We start from the raw sequence: 19,404 nt of genomic DNA, 5'->3' as shown, positions 1-19,404 counted from the left end.
AAGCAGACTCCAGACAAGTTGGAGAAAGCAGAGTGAGGGCCTACTTGAATTTGCTGCTGGAGAATTTGGTGGTGCTGCTCCTGCTGGTATAACATATGCTGCTGCTGGGTCTTCTCCAGGGTTCTTTCATCAATCTGCCCTCCGTACATCTTCTGCAGCTGCTCACACTCCTGCAGGGGAAGCAGTTAATACAGATGGGATGCAGTCAGGCCCACTCCACACAGTGATTTCAGCCAACTCAGATCTGCCCAAAGCTCTCATAGGCAGAAACAACCACAGAGAACAGGGTCTTTGATGACCGATTCATTTATATAGGTACTTGTATGCTATATATACTCATGCTCTGTTCTGTATCAAGGGAATGAAAAACTGTGAGTGAGACTGTTCAGTGTATTTGGAGCCCAGGCTATTCGAAAGCTTGATATCAGGAAGAACAAAAGGAAGCTGGTTCTCTATGGAAGCCTAGAAGTATGTTGGCCCCACTCTGGGATTACCATTCCATACCAACTGGAGAATATGCCAGGTGGTCAATGATGCAGAGCAGGCTCCAACATGACCCAGCACTCCACATCAGGAGAGAATGCTAGGCTGGCTTACGAGTACCTTCCCTGGTGCTTTCCCACTGAAACTCAAGCCTAGAACCCCTCCCCAGTGGATTATGGAGACAGAACAATTTAGTTCCTTCAAGGGGAAATTTAGTTTAATCCTGGGAGAGGTGTACACAATGGCAAGTAAGGAAACCAGAAGGTCATACTTTTCTAACCTATAAAACTGCAGTGGGGCTGTCATGAAGGGAGTGGGAAGTTTACTGCCTGAGGCCTCCTGCAATACTGGTCCTCTGTTACCTATACTTCTCCAAGGATGCATTCTATCTCATCCATTACCTGCTGCAACTGTTTGATGCTGCTGTTGTTGCCCATTTTTTCCAAGTGAGCTTTGAAGGCCTGGATGCTTGCAGCCCCATCTGAGAACCGGCGCACGGGGGAGAAACGCTCCGTAGGGAGGTGCAGGGTGTTGGAGTCCTTGTAGGGAGAGCTGAATACATGGGAAGAGAAGATTAGGGGCTAGGCTTCAGGGGTTCTGACTAAATCAAATAGGAAATGCTGTTCCAGTTGAACACAAAGATGGTTGGCTACATGTGTAGCCCTGCCTTTTAGGCAACTTCTGAAGGCTGTTTTTCCCTTTAAGAGGTCTCCAGTTAGGCATCTTCTAACTCCACTTACCTTTAGTTGATTTACATGCCATGCCTGGTCAAGTCCTGGGATCAAATACATCTATTTCTTACAAACATATCAGGCTAGAGAGAAATCAAGCTTTTCAATTATCTCTCAGCCCAGGCTACACAGGAGCTCTCATGTTTATAATTATGTCTCTATCTAATGTCTTTAAATCTGAAATTCACCATTTAACCAGCATTTCCCCTAAGCAGGAAACTAGTCAACTTTTTGGTCAAAGGTCCGGCAAGACTCCTAGATTCTGTGCTAGAAAATGGAGGGCGAGGTTGGGATGGGGGATGACGGGTATTTCTGATCCTGGGATAGAGACAGCACGTTCCTAAGGAATGTAGACCTCAAGATCCAGTACGTACCTGGTCAACACAAATAAGGTTACCTACTGTGAAAAATCAACTTCTCAGAGCAGCAGCACCCTCCCAAAGGCCTAATAAAAGAGGATTACCTTCAAAGACCCAATGGCTCAATCAGAACACAGCCAGTATCTCACAGAAAGAAAAGAACAAGCTGTTGACAAGAAAGGCCTAAGAAAGCATCAGTGTTAGAAGCTAACACCTATGCCTGTTATGTAATCAGAAAAAGATGTTTATGGATTGAGGTAAGCAGATAAAAGACTGCCAAGGCAGCATTCCAATAGCTGATGGAAAAGGCCAGGGCTTCATGTTCAGGGCAGAGATGACAGTACACTTGACTATGGGTGAAATGATAGATCACCTTGCCAGTTACTCATTTTGGATTAAAGCAGAAGCATAGCTAAGGAAGGAGGTTAACAAGGAAGTTCAAATACAAGGCAACAGGGAGGGACTAGGAGGAATAAGGACTCTGCAGAGCTGTCAAGAGAATTCTGGCAGCAGGTGAGAACCCTGCACCCTCTCTTCACTGATGATGCCCTCTGTTTCAGGTGCTCCCTGAGGCTGCAGAGAGCAGTGAATGAATGAGATGAGCATGATTTCAGTAACACAGAAGACAAATGATGTGAGGGCTAGGGAGACAGGGGAGACAATCCAGAAACAGTGATCATGAAAGCTGATTTCCGGAGCAGTTAATTCAAATTTTTCTTTTCTTTTTCTGCTTTAGACTTTAATTTTCTCCTAAAATTTAATTCATATTTTCCAATAACAGAAACACCTCTAATTCACTCAGAAAGCTGTGTTCTCCAGGTAGTCAATATGCCTCCACGAAAACCCCATTCTCTCCCATCACAGTAAGGATCTTTGGTCCAGGCAGTTCGCGACTTTTCCAGAGGCTCAGGTTTGATGAGACTGACATCCGGGACTGCACAGTAACTTCCCATGAAGCATTCTGGTGGCGTTGCTCATTGGGGATACACTGATAGTATCAACTGTGCTTGGTTGTCTTTTTATTAGCAATCACGTTTAAACTCAGCACAAGCTCATATTAAGCTGATATTTCCAAAATATTCTTCAAACTGGGACTTGGTCACCCACCTGGATAAAATCCATTTTGTATTCATTTCTTGTAGTAACACTTAGAAACACAGTAAATGACAAATCACATATTTCCAGAAATGATAAGCTTAATCAAATCCATCCTTTGTCTCCATGTTGGACTTCATCTAATGGGCTCCAGAAAAACAGATGCCATTATTTATCATATATGTTTATATATGCCATTCTTCAATGATTTCCTCCAAAAGAAAATGAAAGGAATTGAATAACCTATCGAGGATACCCATTTTCAGTGTTTTATGGTCTTGGAAAGTTCCTCTTTTCCCTGTAGGCTAACTCTAATCTCCTGTGTTGTATATTTGTATAGCAACCCCATCAAGACATGCTATGTTAACACAAATGCCCCACCTCACACACTCTGCCACTCATAAAGCATTTATTTTCTTTCAGTTCAAATTGGCCTGACCAAAGGAAACACTTGAAACATGCTACCAAGAAAGGCCACATGAAAACAGACAGCTGACAGATTTCCAGCAGGCAGGGCCTTGACAATGACTGAAGGATAAAAGCTACATAAATGGAACTGTGGGCCAACATGGTCTTCCTTTAGTAAAAAATGTTAACAGGATATGGGGTCTAGGACAGAGCCTGACTGAGGAGATGTGCTAGCCTTCAGGTTTCCCTGAAAAGAGTAACTCCTGAGGAACACCTAGAATTAAATAAGGAAATTCAATGATATTAAGTGGAAACCGACTCTGACGAACAGGCTGAACAACTGTCAGGCTGTTGAGAAAGGGAAGATGCAGTTCAGGAGAAGGAAGTAATGACTGGTGTAACTATGGAGCTCCAAACTATGAGAAATCATGCAGAGTTTGCAGGAGGAAGAGAGGGCAGCTCGCACCAATAATTACGACCTTTGATGGACACTATGTGCCTCTTAGGAGATCTTCATGAGATTGTCTTTCTGTGCCATCAGAGTTTTATTTGGGAATCTTCATTCTTGTCACTACTACCAACTGATCCCCTTTCTCTAGGTTATTCACAATCATTTATAAAAAGCTTATCTTCTTTCTCTCAGAGTTCCAACGTGGCACTAATTATGTCTCAGCCTGTTCAGAGTTCACCTCTTCTGCTGATTTCATCCAGCGGGTAACACACTAGTTACAATAAAAAAAAAAAAAAAAAAAAAAAAAAACACTTTCTATTAAGACTGCCAGTGTAAGTTAGTGGCAAATTTCATAACAACACACACAGAAACCTGATTTCCTTGGAATGTGATGACTTTTTCAACCTTCCCAGGTAAAGCTTGCTTTCCTCTGTGCTCTCAAAAAGACAAATTAAAAGGTAAGCTCTGGCAATTGATGATGGTCTTGAAAGTGTGGCCCAGAAGTTTGGGGATAGCTTCAGGAGAGATGAATATTTTGGTCATCAAGGTATTCGCAGAAGAAAACCATCTTCTGACTCTGGCAAAGTGGCATCTTTCCTGCTTCCAGGCTTAGTGGAGTCAGTGAAGTTTTATTGGTCAAGAAGATTAAACTTTCTTTTGTTTCTTCGAGAGAATGAATTAAAATAGAGACCTAGCAGAAGGTTGCGCCATTAGGATGTTGAGAATGACTTCTCAAAGCACATTATTGAAGCGGGTACAGCATCTTTGCTCTACCATCCAGAAAAGGATGTGTCTTCCTCCATCTCCAAACTTGTTGTTCAATGGGTCACATGATATGAAATGTTCATTCTTTGGCAGGTGATGGATTATTAAAGGTCCAGTCTATTAATTTGGCTACAAATCCTTCTATTTCCAGCTGGCATTGGGAGAGCTTTACTTCCTTGTAGTTCTGAAGTTCAGTTTCATTTACAAGTTAATATCCAGAGTCATGGGAATCAACTGCAGACAATAAACCAGTCTGCAGGTAATGGGAAAGAATCTTGTATTGCTCCAGGGCGCAGCAGCAAACCTTTGCCCTGAATATTGTTTAATGCCACAAGTCGAGAAGATGTGGGTTCAGGATGATAGCTGGCTTCTATTTAAAGCCTTGATGCTAATCACCATCACTGTGAGACTGTCCAATGAGCCTCAAGGAGCTCCCACAGCTCAGGTGGCTACTCACCGATGCTGATCAGGTACCAGGTGAGGAGGCCAGACCCGGGACCGGAAAGGCTGCTGTCCTAGCTGTCGTTGAAGGTCCGCTGGGATCTCAGCTGTAGGGTTGGTCATGGCCAGTGTATGTCTTTTGGACCTATTTGCCAAGTACCTGCAACAAGCAGGAGCACATTTCATAGTAAAAAAGACAGACAGGAATATTCCTCCACAAGAAGCAATAGAAGTTAATCCAAAACACTCTGTGAGACAGTGCCAGAACTCCAAAAGGGTTCTGTGGCACTCAGATCCCTGATGGATGGAAGGGAAAAATGTCTCAATGGCCAACAAAAGCTGGTTTAACACCGAAGCTGCCGAATTCTGAGCGTAAGAGTAGCCACTGAAGAGAAGACAGCAAGCAGATCAAGCTCAAAAGGAGGATCCATTTTCCTTATTTCATTCAACACAAGAATTTATTTTCTACAGGTTTACTTCACTTTCCCTCCAAATTTCCAAAATACAAGTTAGAATAAGGAGCCTAAAGACTATTTTTACAGATGAGCAAAGGAACTCCTCAGAAGGATATCACATAGGAACCTTAAACTGATGGGCCCAGGTTTTGAGACTTCTTATTATGTATCACACAGATCCTTCCACGTGGGCTTAGAAGCAAGTTCCCAAACCACTTCTTTCCTCGTGCTCTGTGATTGTAACTGAGACCTATCAGAGAAGAAAAAATGTCTCCAGGGAACCAACGCTTTATAGAGGATGAAGAACTAAAGCTACGTGAAAAGTCTGGAATGGCTTTTACAGGAGGGAAAAAGGCAGACAAGAAAACAGAAGTTTTGAAAGTGAAAGAGTTCACAGAGTGATGAGCTTTTTTTTTTTTTTTCTTCAGAAAATCTTTCGGTCAATACCACGAACAAGAATATCAGTCCCCCTCCATCTGGCTGATGACTTCCTCCACGACTGCTGCTGCTCTTGGGCATGGACAAAAGAAGTATTATACCTTTTCATCAAAACCAACAGACATCACCCACTTTAAATGTTGATCTAAGGAAGAAAAAGATGGAGCTGGAGGAACTAAAGTACAAGACAAAGAAAAATAATATTGCTGTCTGCATTAAGGTAGCGAAGCAGTAAATTTCCTAGTTTTTCATTTCTTCAGGATACCTGGAGGGCTCCTTTGCAAACTGACACATTCTGTTATCTACATCAGGAAAAAAAAAGTCATCACAGTTTTCCCTCTATTTGGCTAAGCTGTAGAAGTAGCTGGCCCACCTGCCAACACTTCTGTGTGCCACGGTCTCCTCTCCATGTGGGACCAGTCTCTTTCTGAGCAGTAGCTCTCACAGAGAGCTACTAGAGAAAGGTAGAGTCCTAACCAGCAACTGTCAGGCAGTTCTTTAAATAGTTGCATTTCATTCTGTAACTACCCTGCCCATTTAAGCTAAAGTCAGTTAACAGACTGTAGAGTAATTAGCGGTATGAAAAATTGCCAAACAATAAGCCATTTGTGGTTTAATATCCATTTGATAAAGACACCCAGAGTTTCCTCAAGAGCCCATGAAAAGCATTTTATTTCAATTTCCCTCAAAGGAAAAACATATAATCACGAAGAACACCTGTATTTCTGGGAAAATACATGCTGGATTTTGGTGAAACTCCCTCCCCAAAAAAACGAGAACGACAACTCCCACTTGAGGCATGCATGGAGTTGAGGACCAGGGCTAATAGAACTGAGGTCAAATGAGCAGTAAGTACAGCATGCCTGGTGGTCACTGTCATTCTCTGTGTATTACGCATCTCTTAACAAGGTCTGCCAACAATGGATATTTGCAATAGTCCCTGGCCCAAATCCCATATTCATTTTTCAATATCTCTTGGTTGGTACAAGGGAGTGGAAGAAGCACACAGCACACAGTACAAGAGGTATTCCTTCTCCTGGAAAGGAAGAGTCCATGCCAGAGGTCCACAGCCAGACTAGCTAGGATCACTGTCATCCCAAATCTCCAATTCCTTTTCAGTAAACAGTTCTTGGCAGGTAGGAGCAGGCTTTGTGCCTTGTGAATACTATCAGAGTTGCAATATGAAGGCAGGGGGCAAGGAAGGAAGAAGGGAGGGCAGGAAAAGTTCTTATGGTTATTGCTGTCACATGGGGAACTTCCAATGGCGCTTACAGAAATGAAATTTTCTGGGTAGTCTTCTGTTACTTCCATGTGGGGAGGAACATGCCATCTGGCTTGAGCAAAGAGACCACACAAATGTTGAAGCTGCACTGTACCACCGCCTTGGGCAGAGGTGACCTTTCGTTGGTTGCAGGGAGAGCCTGCCCAAAGACGTTCTGCAAGCACTGCCAGATGTCACATTACCTCTGCACAGCTTCCTGATCTGGCTCCCCGTCTGAGCTTTCCTCGTCCACAGGGGTAACTGCTGGGACTGCCTGGAGAGACAAAGGAAGGAAAGGCTCAAGGTAGCAGCTTATTCTGAAGCATCGCTTATCCCATAGACCGGGCTGGGGGCAAGACTTTGTCACTTGCCATAGTCACCACACTTCTCAGACTCGTGGGTTATACGCACAACCTTCATGCACCTATTAACCACTCTTACCATGCTCAGGTGATACTATATTTGGACTTCTCTTATTATCTTCATTCATTCACTTATTCTCAAAACAAACAGCTGGATTCTCTACTGTTTTATAGGATAAAATGTGAATTTACAGACTAGTCTTTATCTTCATTTTATAGTCTAGTGGAGAATGGTGCAAATAAATATGCTGTTACAAAAATATGACCATGTCCTCCAATAGGAAATCCTGGGAATTCAGGGAGGTATCCTGGGGGAGGGTAACACCTCACCTGCAACCTGATGGATGCATGCAACCTAGCCAGGCAGAGAAGAAAATGATTTTGGATTTCGATAGGCTGAGAGGACAGAGAATGTGTGTGGCTTAAGGAGAGTTCATGGAAAAGGCATTTAAAGAAAAAAAAAAAACCAACTAAGCATGGACTTCAAATTTTCTGTACCAAAATAAAAGCCTTGTCCGTCAGTTCCATCACTCCATAAGCTATCTGAGATACCCTCCTTTCTGCGGACCTGAAAATACAGAAGACTATCTGGAATGTGTATATCGGTTGGTTTCATATTAATGCTACTGCTTGAGTTTAAATGTCTTAATTCTGGGAAAAGCTACAAAAGTATATTTCAGTAAAGAATACGTAATTGTGTAGTTATAATTCAATGCTTGAAAACCAATGTGAGTGAAATGAAAACCACCATGCCTTGCTGTGACAATGCTCCCAGCTGCATGGAGACCGGAGGCTGGTGCACTCTTGATGGCTACTCACATATTAAGAATTGTAACTGAAGAAGCTAGGTACCTTTGCTGCAGGGTGTAAAGTGCTGCTGGTAGGGACCATGAGGCAAGACTGGAAGTAAAGAGGCCAGTTAGGAGGTCATTGTGATCCATGCCAGTCTACAAACTGTTTTGTCACCAATCCACAAAAGGAAAATAACCAGAACTCAGAAGAAGGAAAAAATTACTTGATTGTGACCATACAGTCAATATAAAAAAAGATGGGACTGAGATACCACCTGACAGTGCTAGGGCTTCTGAAAGAAAAGTGATCCATGTTATATCAGAATGTGAGTTGATGGGGCTGGCACCATGGCCCCAGAGGTTAAACCTCTGCCTGTGGCACCAGCATCCCTTAGGGGCACCATTTCATGTTCTGGCTACTCCCCTTCTAAAGCAGCTCCCTGCTTACAGCCTGGGAAACAGCAGAAGATGGTTCAAGTCCTTGAGCCCTTGCACCCATGTGAGAGATCTAGAAGAAGCTCCAGGCCCTTGGTTTTAGATTAGCTCAGCTCTGGCCATTGCAGTCACCAAGTGGATGGAAGACCTCTCTCTCTTTACTTTTCTTTTCAAATAAAAAATAAATATTGGAAAGTGAGGTGTTACTATCAAAAGAGAAGGAGTTAGTGAGAAGGTAACTCTGGACACCAATGTTAATTTAACTGCCTTCCAGCAGGGAGACGTACCTATGAGAAGCCTTTGAGTTAGGTTACAGCTACCTGCTTCAAAACTTTCACAGAAGTAGGTCTCAGGCAGTGTGCCTGTAAGTGACCCACCAAGGAGGAGTTCCTCCAGGAACAGGGTTCCACAGAGAAATGTGCTTAAGTAAGGTCAAGAGGCAGAAATAAGAATGGAAGAGTCTACACGACTAACAAGAAAAAAAAAAAAAAAATGGAAGACATTGAGTATTGTCAGTTAATAGGAAGAGGAAATTTCAACATTCAAATTGGGTCTGGATCCCCATCTCTATATATACCTGAAACCTTTTTATCATGTCTCCAGGAAAGTTGGGCTCTGTACCACTACTCACTGGTGTCATGGTTACAAGTGGGGAAGGTCCCCGTGGGCGCTTCAGAAGCTGCTGGGCGTGCAGCTGGATGTTGGCTCCTCCATCTGATGCCCTCCGGCCAAGGGGCCCCATTCCATTCAGGAGCTGCAGGGTTGGAGGTTGTAACAGAGACTGCTCCTGGCAGGAACAAAGCAGCAAGCAGAAACCGGTGAGATAATGGAAAATAGGAGGGCAAACAGAAGTACTTTATCTACCAAATTTAAGGGACCTTTTGATTGTGAGGTAGGCTAGCAAAATCTTCCCTCTGCTTTGCAACAGTGATTATTCTTTCCTTAAACAAACCCTTAAATCCTGGGGTAGATCTCTCAAGGCCTCCCAAAGGAATCTCAAAGTTTGTTCTGGGGCAAGCCCTTTCCCATGGCCAGGTACCTTGTACTCAAGCTGCCCAGTTGGTTGCAAATTCTGCATAGGCAGCAGGTTATGCATGAAGTTCATGTTAGGGGCCACTTGCAGGAATGGAGTCTGTGGATTGACGCCAGGGAAGCCTGGTAGGAGCTTCTGTAGATCTTCCATGACTTCCGTGCTAATACAAAACAGCATGGTAGAGAAATCTGATTAATATTCTTACTCAAAAGTATATATACCCAAAAGTGATACCACTGCTTTGGTTAGTGCAATCTGTCTTCTATTTCTTTGATTTTGTCCTAACTTTGTATTTCTAAGAGGCACAAGAAGCCACCTCCTGTGCAGAATCTGACTCTCAGCCGCTTTCCTACTTGGGATTGAGGAATGCCCTTCTTTGTCCATCCCTCAGGTAAAATCAGCAGCTTTGGGCTGGGAGGAAACAGTGGCACCAACCCAGCGCAGGTTTTCACAGCCTGCAGGTGAGCAGCAAGGTTGTGGAAAACACAGACCATCTGATGAAACAATAACTGCTTGAAGTGGCAACTGATTCACCAGGGAAGGAATGCAATTACTCTTGTCAGTGGTGACAGGACAGATAAGTACTGGATGTACAGAGCTGTCAGGCTACAACAGTAGGTTTTACAGCATACTTTAAAATAAGAGATCTTTCCACTAACAGAGCGACTCAGAACTCCACCCCTTTGCAGCTGACAGGCTGTGGAGTCAGAATGTTCCCCCATTGCCTGCTTGGTCGTAGGCCGAGGACAAACACTGTGAAAGCAAGCCAATCGGCAGCATGGAGTCTTTTTGGGAAATGCATGCAGAGAAAAGAGATATTTATAAGGAAACTGGTTTTGCCCCTAGTTGAACTCACAGAAAAACTCTTGCCTCTAATTTCTCTTCGCAACTCAGCAAAGCAAAATATCCAGAAAACGGGTAAAGCTGTTTCTAATACTGAGCTTTCAACTACACAACAAACAAGGAGCATGGCAGCCTTCAGTCCATTTCCCCAGTGTGTGAGCAACAGGGAACTTCATGAAACTATTTCGGGAAATTGATATGAGTTTGGATTCTTGGTTAATTGTTTGAATGTTTACTTGTTTACATAAAGAATTACATCAAATCTTTTGTCCTCGCTTCCAATAAGAGTTACATTACAGCATGAGGCAAACAGAATCTCTAAAAGCTGTCAAACTCACATGAGCTTTAAAAAAAATGAGATCTATCTTATTTATTTGAAAGACAGAGTGCCAGCAAGAGAAGGAGACACAGAGAAAGAGCTCTCCCACTGGCTGGTTCATTCCCCAAACAGCTACAACCCTTAGGGCTGAGCCTGGATGAAGTCAGGAACCTGGAACCCCATCCAAGTCTCCCACATGGATGGCAGGGGCACTTGGGCCATCTCTGTAGCTTTCCCAGGCAGACTGGTGGAAATCAGAGCATATGGGGATCCAGGTGCCACAGGCAGCACCTTAATCTACGGCCTTATGATGCTAGTCAGTCTGAGATGAATATTAAAAATCACTTCTGGGGCTGGTGCTGTGGCATAGCAGGCACTGCATGCTTCACTTCTGAGACAGGGGCCCAAACACTTGGGCCCCTGCACCCATGTGGGAGACTTGGAAGATACTCATGGATTTTGGCTTTGGTCTGACCCAGCTGTGGCCATTATGGCCATTTGGGGAGTGAACCAGCAAATGGCAGATCTCTCTCTCTCTTTATTTATGTGTATGTGTGTGTGTGTGTGTGTGTGTATGTATATATAATATACACACATAATATATATACACATATGAAATTCTACTTTCAAATAAATAAAAAAAGTAAAGAATCACTTTAATGTAACTTAGATCAGAAATCTTCATTCTTTATAGGCAAAGATGACATCATACTCTTCACTGGTATTGTGATTAATTAGGATGGCAGTTCTAACTATCCACTTAGAGACACTTGGCAATTTTGTAGTCAAGTCTAATCAAAAGTGGTCCCTGAATGGGTTACAAACCTGTCTTGGTCACTTGTTCAGTTCTCACCTGGGGGCTACAAGGAGGTGGAGAAATCCTGTCATGGCAGGAACCAAGAGTCAGATGGGAATTCTTGGCTTGCGCCAGATACTCACCGTGGGTCAGCCACACCTACTGTGTGCCTCCTCATTGACAAATAGCGCACCAATGCTTCAGGGGATGGTTCTTCACCCTCATCACTGTCCAAGTTCACTGTCCCATCGGGCTGTGGTAGAAGAAAAGGTAATCAGAAAGAGTAAACAGTAGTAAAGAAAGGCAATGTGGGTATGGGAAAGAAAATGGTTGCAATTGACAGTGATCACAGGTTGCTACTCACCTCCACAATCTGGTTCTCTGGGTTGATCAGCTGCACCTGGGGAACGCTGATGTTCATAGTGGTCCCTGACTGCTCCGTCTGGAAAACAGCACACACATACAACACATGGCTTTAACGCTAGAGGCAAATAGCAGTAACCTCTCAAAGTCATCTTAACTGCTGAAGTTTTCAGTTCCTTTACCCTTAAAAGTCACAACAAGGGAGCATTCTTTAGAGAGGATATTTCACAGTGATTTGCTATTTCTTAAAACAAAACTCCAACAAATAAAAACAATGAATACTGCCCATCCATCTTCTCTGTCACATAAAAGCTCTAACTTTGATGGACCAATGACAAAAAAAAAAAAAAAAAAAATCCAAAACAAACAAACAAACAAAAACAACAGGAAACTCTTGGTGTGGGGCTGGGAAACAGTGGCTGCCTTACCCCTCTGGTGTACTTATGCTGAACTGATTCCCTAGAGGCCTTGCCCACCTGGATATTGACTGGTGTTTGAAATGCCATAGCCCGGGGCATGCTAGGAAGGGATCCGAGACGCAGGGTTTTATGTCTCTTATGTCGGTCGCACAGCAGGCTGTAGATGGCACTATAGTGATCATAGGCATCTGATCTTAATGACTACCAAAAGAGAAAGAAAAAGAGCAAAGAAACCAGTTGAAATGGCATGTCAATGACCAAAGCCCTTTCAATAACAACATCAGAAGACAAAAGCATCTTCTTTCTTTCCTTCCAAGGCCCAGGGAAGGGGCAGAAGAAGAGGAAAGACGAGGGAAACAAAAGAATCCCAATTCTTAAGAAGGTGGAAAAACAGAAAAGTCTGACAGAAGAAAGCGTGCCACAGCTCACTGTGTTCTCCAATCCATAGCTACCTGCAGCGTCCGCTCTTTGTTGAGGCCCATGTCTTCCATAGCCAAGAGAACATCCTCATTTAGGGGGTCCATCTGTCTTTCTTCCTTTAGTTGTTGGCATTCAGCTATTAACTGTAACATAAAAAGAGGGAGGCTATCAACTCCCCAATTAACTATGTCACTATGGCATGTCGCATTTAACGACCAAGCTATTCTAAGCTCATTACTGTGAGAAAGTTTTTGGCCTCAAAGTATAAACAAAATAACTGCTTGAGCAGTCAAGATTTCCCTGGTTCCCAAACTCCCCAGGAGACCTGAGATGGTCATACCAGGTTTAAATAAGTGTATGCTGTGGAATCCACTGAACTGAACCTACTGAAAGGAAAGTAAGGAGAGATCTCTGGGTGAGTGAATGCAAGCTCTCAACTGCACTGTCTCAAAAGTCAAAAGCAAATGATGATGTAGAGATACATGGCAGGGATCTGGTATCACCATTCTCCAACAATTCACATGGTTTCACATTCCTTACTGCTTGCCTCACTTGCTACATTACTATTTCACAACAGTTTGTTCCCAGTGCCCATCTTTGCAGGTCCATGGCTTGACGACAGTCACACTTAAACTGCAGTAGCTCTAAGAGGAGCTGCCTGAAGCAAGTGGTACCCAGCTCACCCTGTCAAAGTTGGGGTCAGCGTCGCCCAGCTTCATCCACTTGTGCTTGCAGATCTGCTCCATGGAGAGGCGCTTATTCGGGTCTAACACCAGCATGTGACGGATCAAGTGTTCGCACTCTGCAAGAGACAAATGTCCTGGTGAGGGAAGCAAGGATGGAGCTGAGGACCCGGAGGCCAAGTCAGCAGGCAGACTCTCAAGCTCCTTGTTTCTGATTTTGTCTCTCTAGTTCCTTGATCCTTATCCATTTTATTGCTTTCTTCAGAAGGGGCGAGGCAAAGGCAGAGAGCAGAGCAAAGAGAAATTCAAATGTAGTAGTCTGGTTAATATCCTCAGTAAAAGTTAACCATACACACAAAAAAGTGTAACCACAAAAACTCTGGAAATGAGGGATTTGCATTTTTAAAAATAATATGTGTGAACCCGTTAGCACAATTAATGAAGAGTAGAATGGCTATCCTATTTTAAGCATTAATATGTGCATACTAACGCACATCTAATACTTTTGGCCTAGATGTGTAATAGTTGCATTCGAAACTCAAGGTATTTGAAATTTCTGATGGTATGAGGCACCTGGGCAGACAGGAACATGCACAAGTACCTCTCTATCACACAATGGAACTCATCCTCTCTTGCTTATAATTTTTTGGTGTTGTTTCAGCCTTTATAGATACCCAAAACCGGGCTATGAGCTACAAATATTCAGATCAATGGATACTTACACAGATTATACTGCAGAAAGAAAAACTTATTCAAGACCAGGAAACCTGTGTTATGATTTCAAAATCACCCTTTTAGTTTTCTTATCCATAAAACAGAGTACTAATGATCCTACGGGAGGCATATGGAAGAGCTGCTGCTGCAAAAACAGCAGTGCTGTTTCTAGGCACTTTACCATTATTCCTTAATCTGCACAGTGATCTTAGAAGAGTGTACTTGCATTATCCCAATCTAGAAATGGTAAAAACCAAGCACAGAGAACTTAAGAAAATTGAGTCAAGGTCACATGATTAAGCCAGATGTCAAACCTGACAGTCTGATACTTCACCATCACGCTACCTGCACAGGGCTGGTGGCTGAGGCAACCTGAGGGCTTACTACCTTCACCTGAACCACAATCACATCTGGCTTAGATCACCATAAAAGCCTCTTAATTAGTCTTTCTGCTTTCCATTTTACTGCATTATAATCCATGCACTATAGGAAGGCAAAGGGGATTTTTTTTAAAAGCATAAATCTGAGCCTTTCACTACACAGTCTATAATTAAACCTCCAGTCTCTTCCCACAACTCTCAAAATAAAATGCAAATTTCTTCCCCATAAACCCCCTTCCTATGCTAGGGCTTCTGCCCGCCTCTCTGACCTCAGCCCCTGCTGTCCTGACAGCGTGGAATCACCATGCATGCGTCATGCATGCACACCCAAAGCCTTTACACATCCTCTTTGCTTAAATCTTCACATGGCAGGCTCCTGGTTATTGATGTAAGTGCTTAAATGTCACTTCCTCAGAAGGCTCTTACCTGACCACCTGCTCTAAGTGAGGCCTCCAATCCTTTTCTATTACATCATATTAATGTTCTTCACCCAGGGTACTTCTTTGTGACATCCTGTTTCTGCAGTGACTTGCTTACTGTCTGACTCCCTTATCATCATGTAGAGCCCGTAACTTCCTCACCACTGTATCTACCATTACACTTCCAGTATCAAAAATGGTCCCTATACATCATGAATTGTATAGTTATACACTGAATGCATGAATGTTTACTGAATATTTAATCTAACCAAGTGAGCCTGTATTTGCAAAATGCTTTTTAAAACAAAGTTCTCTGAAGTTATAAGTTTTTCCACTTTTATTAATCATTACAACTTTCCTGAACAGAAAACCAGACAGTAGAAATAATAATAAATCATGTCAAATGTAAAAAGACTTCATATATTAAACACTGTGCTTACAAACTTCATTCAATTTTCACAATCTTCCCAAGTTAGATACTATTATGAGCACCATTTTTAAACAGAGAAGAAATAAGGTTCTGGAAAGCTAAACAATATACTCAACATCACAAAGCATTGGCAAAGCGAAGACTTCAGGGCTTCACTATCAAGGCTGGCACCATGGCGTAGTCAGCTAAGCCTCTGCCTGTGGTGCCAGCATCACATTTGGACATTGGTTGGAGTCCCAGATGTTCCACTTCCAATCCAGCTCCCTGTTAATGAATCTGGAAAAGCAGCACAGGATTTTCCAAGTGCTTGGGCACGTGTATCCATGTGGGAGACCAGGAAGAAGCTCTTGGCTCCCACCTTCAAACCAGCCCATGTCTGGCTATTGTGACCATTTGGGGAGTGAACCAGCTGAAAGATCTCTGCCTCTTCTCTCTAACTCTACCTTTCAATAAAAAAAAAAATTTAAACAGCTTAATTATTCCATTATGCATCTTTTCAAGGATATAATTTTTTATCTCTTTCCAAGATGAATTCAATTCTGTAATTTATTAAAAAAGATTTATTTATTTTATTGGAAAGTCAGATTTATAGCGAGAACGAGAGACAAAGAGAAAGCTTTTCCATCCGCTGGTTCACTTCCCAAGCGGCTGCAATGGCCGGAGCTGAGCCAATCCAAAGCCAATCAGGAGCCAGGAGTCTCTTCCGTGTCTCCCACACAGTTAGAGGGTCCCAAGGCTTTGGGCAGTCCTTGACTGCTTTCCCAGACCACAAGCAGGGAGCTGGAAGGGAAGTGGGGTTGCTGGGAGATGAACTGGTGCCCATATGGAATCCCAGTGCACGCAAGGTGAGAATTTAGCCACTAGGCTACCATGCCAGTCCCTGATTCTGTAATTTTCATACCATTTGGAAAATACCACTCTATATCCTTGAAACGAGTAGTAAGAATGATTAAAATACATTATTCTTAATTTATTCTAACTTTAAAAGAAAATGTAACAAAGTCCCTATATCAGAATTGTTTTCATGGCACCTACCAATTATTTTTTTCCTTATGATTAAAAGTATATTCAGGTGAATTATAGATCTGAAAGACTACAGTGCCTTATACAAGTAAATGTTATCTATAATATTAGTGTTATTAAATCGTTTCCAGAGTAGTAAGGCTAGAACTCACAACTATATCATCTGTATAGATTATGGATATCACTAGCACACACATTTGTGGTCTGAAATTACACGAGGAAAACAAATGTTCTGTAATTCAGAAACTGCTAAAGCTAAAGAACTCAAGAGGGAGAGTGCTGGGTCCTGCTTCAGAGGCTGTGAAGTTATTTACAGCCTCTAGATGGCACTCTTCGGTTTTCTTTTGGTTTTTTTCGTAAATTTATTGCTTAAAAAGATTACCAAGGCCCAGTGATGTGCGAATTTCCTTAAATACAAAAAACAAACAAACAAAAAACCCCACAAAAAACAAAATAAAAAAAAAACATTGTATCTTAAGTCGTACTTATGTTTCTAGTTCAATTTCAGGATCCTGAAACCCCTATTTTATTTTCCTGACCCCATTATTGGACTCAGATGCTTTGAAAACCTCCAGAGAAATTCACACCGGATCTATACATTAAGATCTGTATATAATTTTCGACTGCTCAAGGAGCCCAGGAATCCTGCCATAGACTCCCCAGATGGTTACAGGTTCCCAGTCACGAAGTCCCGGTTGCAGTCTTCATACCTTAAGGGCAAGAGCTTTTATTTTGTCTGTCCCACATAATACAGACTTGCAAAGGAACAGAAATCTAACACTTTTCATATGTTGCACAGATGGTAAAATATGACAAAATGCAAAAAAGCTACAGCATCATCAGCTTAGTCTTCCTAAGTGTCACATAGCTCATGAAATTAAATTCAAAAGAGAGGTGAACAGTATTCCACATAAAATATGAAAAAGATAGATGGGAGTAAATGCTCTCAAACCTAATGATGCGACCGACCACAGGACAATTTAAAGACTGGGAAGAAGATGGGGCCTCAGATCAAAGAGCATAAAACAGCAACTTTTCCAGATGCTAAGAAGCAGTCTATTTTCATGTCTGAAATGGCCCCTTCACTTGTTCCCTCTGAAAAGGCAGGGCCTTTGATGCTGAATGAAACCAAAGCACTCTGGGCACTGTGGCCACACGCTGCGTGTGCCAGAGCGGCAGCTTCCCAAAGAGGCTGCTTTCATCTGTCCTAACAGCCCAGCGGCTTCTGCAGTGGAAAGCACTGAGGGCCCAGGAAACCCGAGACGCCAGCAAAATGCTAACCAAGGATGTGTGGCAGTGCAGGCCCTGCCCTGCTGTGCTGACAGGCATCTGGATGATTTCATGGAGACAGGGCTGCCAGAGGAGCAGGGTCCTAACGTGAGAATTAAACGGAGATCCAGTGACTCTGGAGGAGGGCAAAATCTTTACAACTGTTTTTTCTTTTTTGTCTTTGTTAACAATTTTCTCAAAGATGCTGAAAGCTCAAAGTGTGTGTATGTGGGGAGGTGGGACTCAAGGAAGGGAGCAGGGAAATAAAAAACTTTAAATTCACCAAAGATAGTTTAACAGAAGTTGTCTCTGGTTTCTAGGCTAGAAAAAGAAAGAATAGCGCTAAGGAGGAATTTCCTGAAAAAATTTTGATGGCAAGCAATCCCAAGACAAGTTAGAGGTGCTAAGGCTGATTGATGTTGGAGAAGAGAATGGAGAGGCAGGAAGGGACAAGCTGAGTGTTCTTCAAAGTCTCAAAGGATTTTACAAAGTGATGAACTGGATTGGTACTGTGATATTCCAAGGGCCTGAATTTGCAATAATTGGAAAGTTATAAGTTCAATTTAAGAAGAAAAAAACCTTTCCAATTATCAGTGCTGATTCAGTTCACTGAATCAGAGTCTCAGGGATCCAAGAAGGGACCCCACAGGGAGATGAGAAGAAGCAAAGAGACGGAGCAACACTTGGAGCACAGCTCGTTTTATCTGCTTTGTATATCTGCGTTCCAGTTAAGATTTCACTTAAAAAAGTAAGTCCCAGAAACAATTGGATAGTATAAATTTCTTAGTTCTCTTCAACTCCAAAAACCATGTAGCTATGAAAAAGAAAAGATTTATCCTAGAAATGTGACACAATGATGTTGTTAGAAGAGCCGACTCAGTCTTTCAAACATGGACACTGTGTTTTACAACGTCATGTATCCCTTCCTCCCTGACCTACACCCAGTGGGCCCTCAGGAAATGGCAGACGAAAGAAACAGGAGACCAGAGGGCTGCTACCATTCCTTCTAATATTCTAATTCTTAGAATCTACTACGGAATAGGCATTCTCCAGGGTTCAAGCTGGGATAACCAAATGACCACCATTTTCCCTTAAGATTTAAATGTAGCACTGAAAGCAAGTTCAGGTCCAGGCCAATTCTACACCGTCCCCTAAAGTCTTGAGAGTTTTCAGTCTCATGCAGGCTATATCTAATACTTTTGCTCCTGAGGCTATACAGAAGAACCTTATAATCAGATTATCACATGAGGAGAGAATGGCATGTGGGTCAAGATCACAATACAGCAAATTAAACCAACTCTCAGCAGATCAATCTCCATGGACCCTTTGGACTTGACGGAGAGTATTAGTATCCTTACAGTACATTGAGAGAATAAGAAGGAGAGAAAGAATTTCAAAGAAAAAAAAGGGGGGGAAGGAAAAAAATAAAAAATTAGGAGATCAATTCACCAAGAACATTATTTAACAATAAAAACTAACATTTGAAATAAAAAAAAAAAGAAAAATAACAACAGAGTTGAGTACTTTCAACAAATTACTCTCATTTGCATTTTATGGATAAAGAAACTAAAAATCAGGGATGTTAAGACACGTCCCCAGAGATGGATGTTTGAGACAGTGCTCAAGGTGCTACCTGGGCTGTCCACGTTCTGTATCAGAGGCCTGGGTCAAAGTTCCAGCTCTGCTTCCTGTTCTGGTTTCTTGGAATGCATTCCTGGGAGGCAGCAAACAAAAAGCACTTGGGTCCCTTGCCGCCCACAAGGCAGGAGATAATCAAGACCCTGATTCCTGGCTTTGGCCTGACCTGGTCCAGCCAAG

At 42.6% G+C, this 19,404-nt stretch overlaps 1 protein-coding gene across 7 annotated transcripts in view; it reads right to left on the bottom strand.

The window, feature by feature from the left end:
- SIK3 (SIK family kinase 3) overlaps nt 1-19,404 on the bottom strand; it is a 223,977-nt gene that overhangs the window by 20,243 nt on the left and 184,330 nt on the right. For 2 of the 7 annotated variants that reach the window (XM_058663873.1, XM_058663878.1), the window contains exons 7-17: nt 13,352-13,470; nt 12,701-12,811; nt 12,306-12,449; nt 11,831-11,908; nt 11,610-11,719; nt 9,515-9,668; nt 9,107-9,262; nt 7,091-7,161; nt 4,750-4,893; nt 885-1,035; nt 45-170 (exon numbers count right to left, since the gene is read on the bottom strand). In XM_058663873.1, the coding sequence (XP_058519856.1) occupies nt 45-170; nt 885-1,035; nt 4,750-4,893; nt 7,091-7,161; nt 9,107-9,262; nt 9,515-9,668; nt 11,610-11,719; nt 11,831-11,908; nt 12,306-12,449; nt 12,701-12,811; nt 13,352-13,470 (1,364 nt within the window). Of the gene's footprint in view, nt 1-44; nt 171-884; nt 1,036-4,749; nt 4,894-7,090; nt 7,162-9,052; nt 9,263-9,514; nt 9,669-11,609; nt 11,720-11,830; nt 11,909-12,305; nt 12,450-12,700; nt 12,812-13,351; nt 13,471-19,404 lie in introns of all 7 variants that reach the window. The other 5 variants (XM_058663872.1, XM_058663875.1, XM_058663877.1 and 2 more) reach the window with 3 other exon arrangements.

This window comes from Ochotona princeps, chromosome 4 (assembly GCF_030435755.1).
Source record: "Ochotona princeps isolate mOchPri1 chromosome 4, mOchPri1.hap1, whole genome shotgun sequence".
Taxonomy (NCBI): domain Eukaryota; kingdom Metazoa; phylum Chordata; class Mammalia; order Lagomorpha; family Ochotonidae; genus Ochotona; species Ochotona princeps.
Note: the sequence above shows the minus strand (reverse complement) of the source record. Positions and strands in the feature narration are given on the sequence as shown.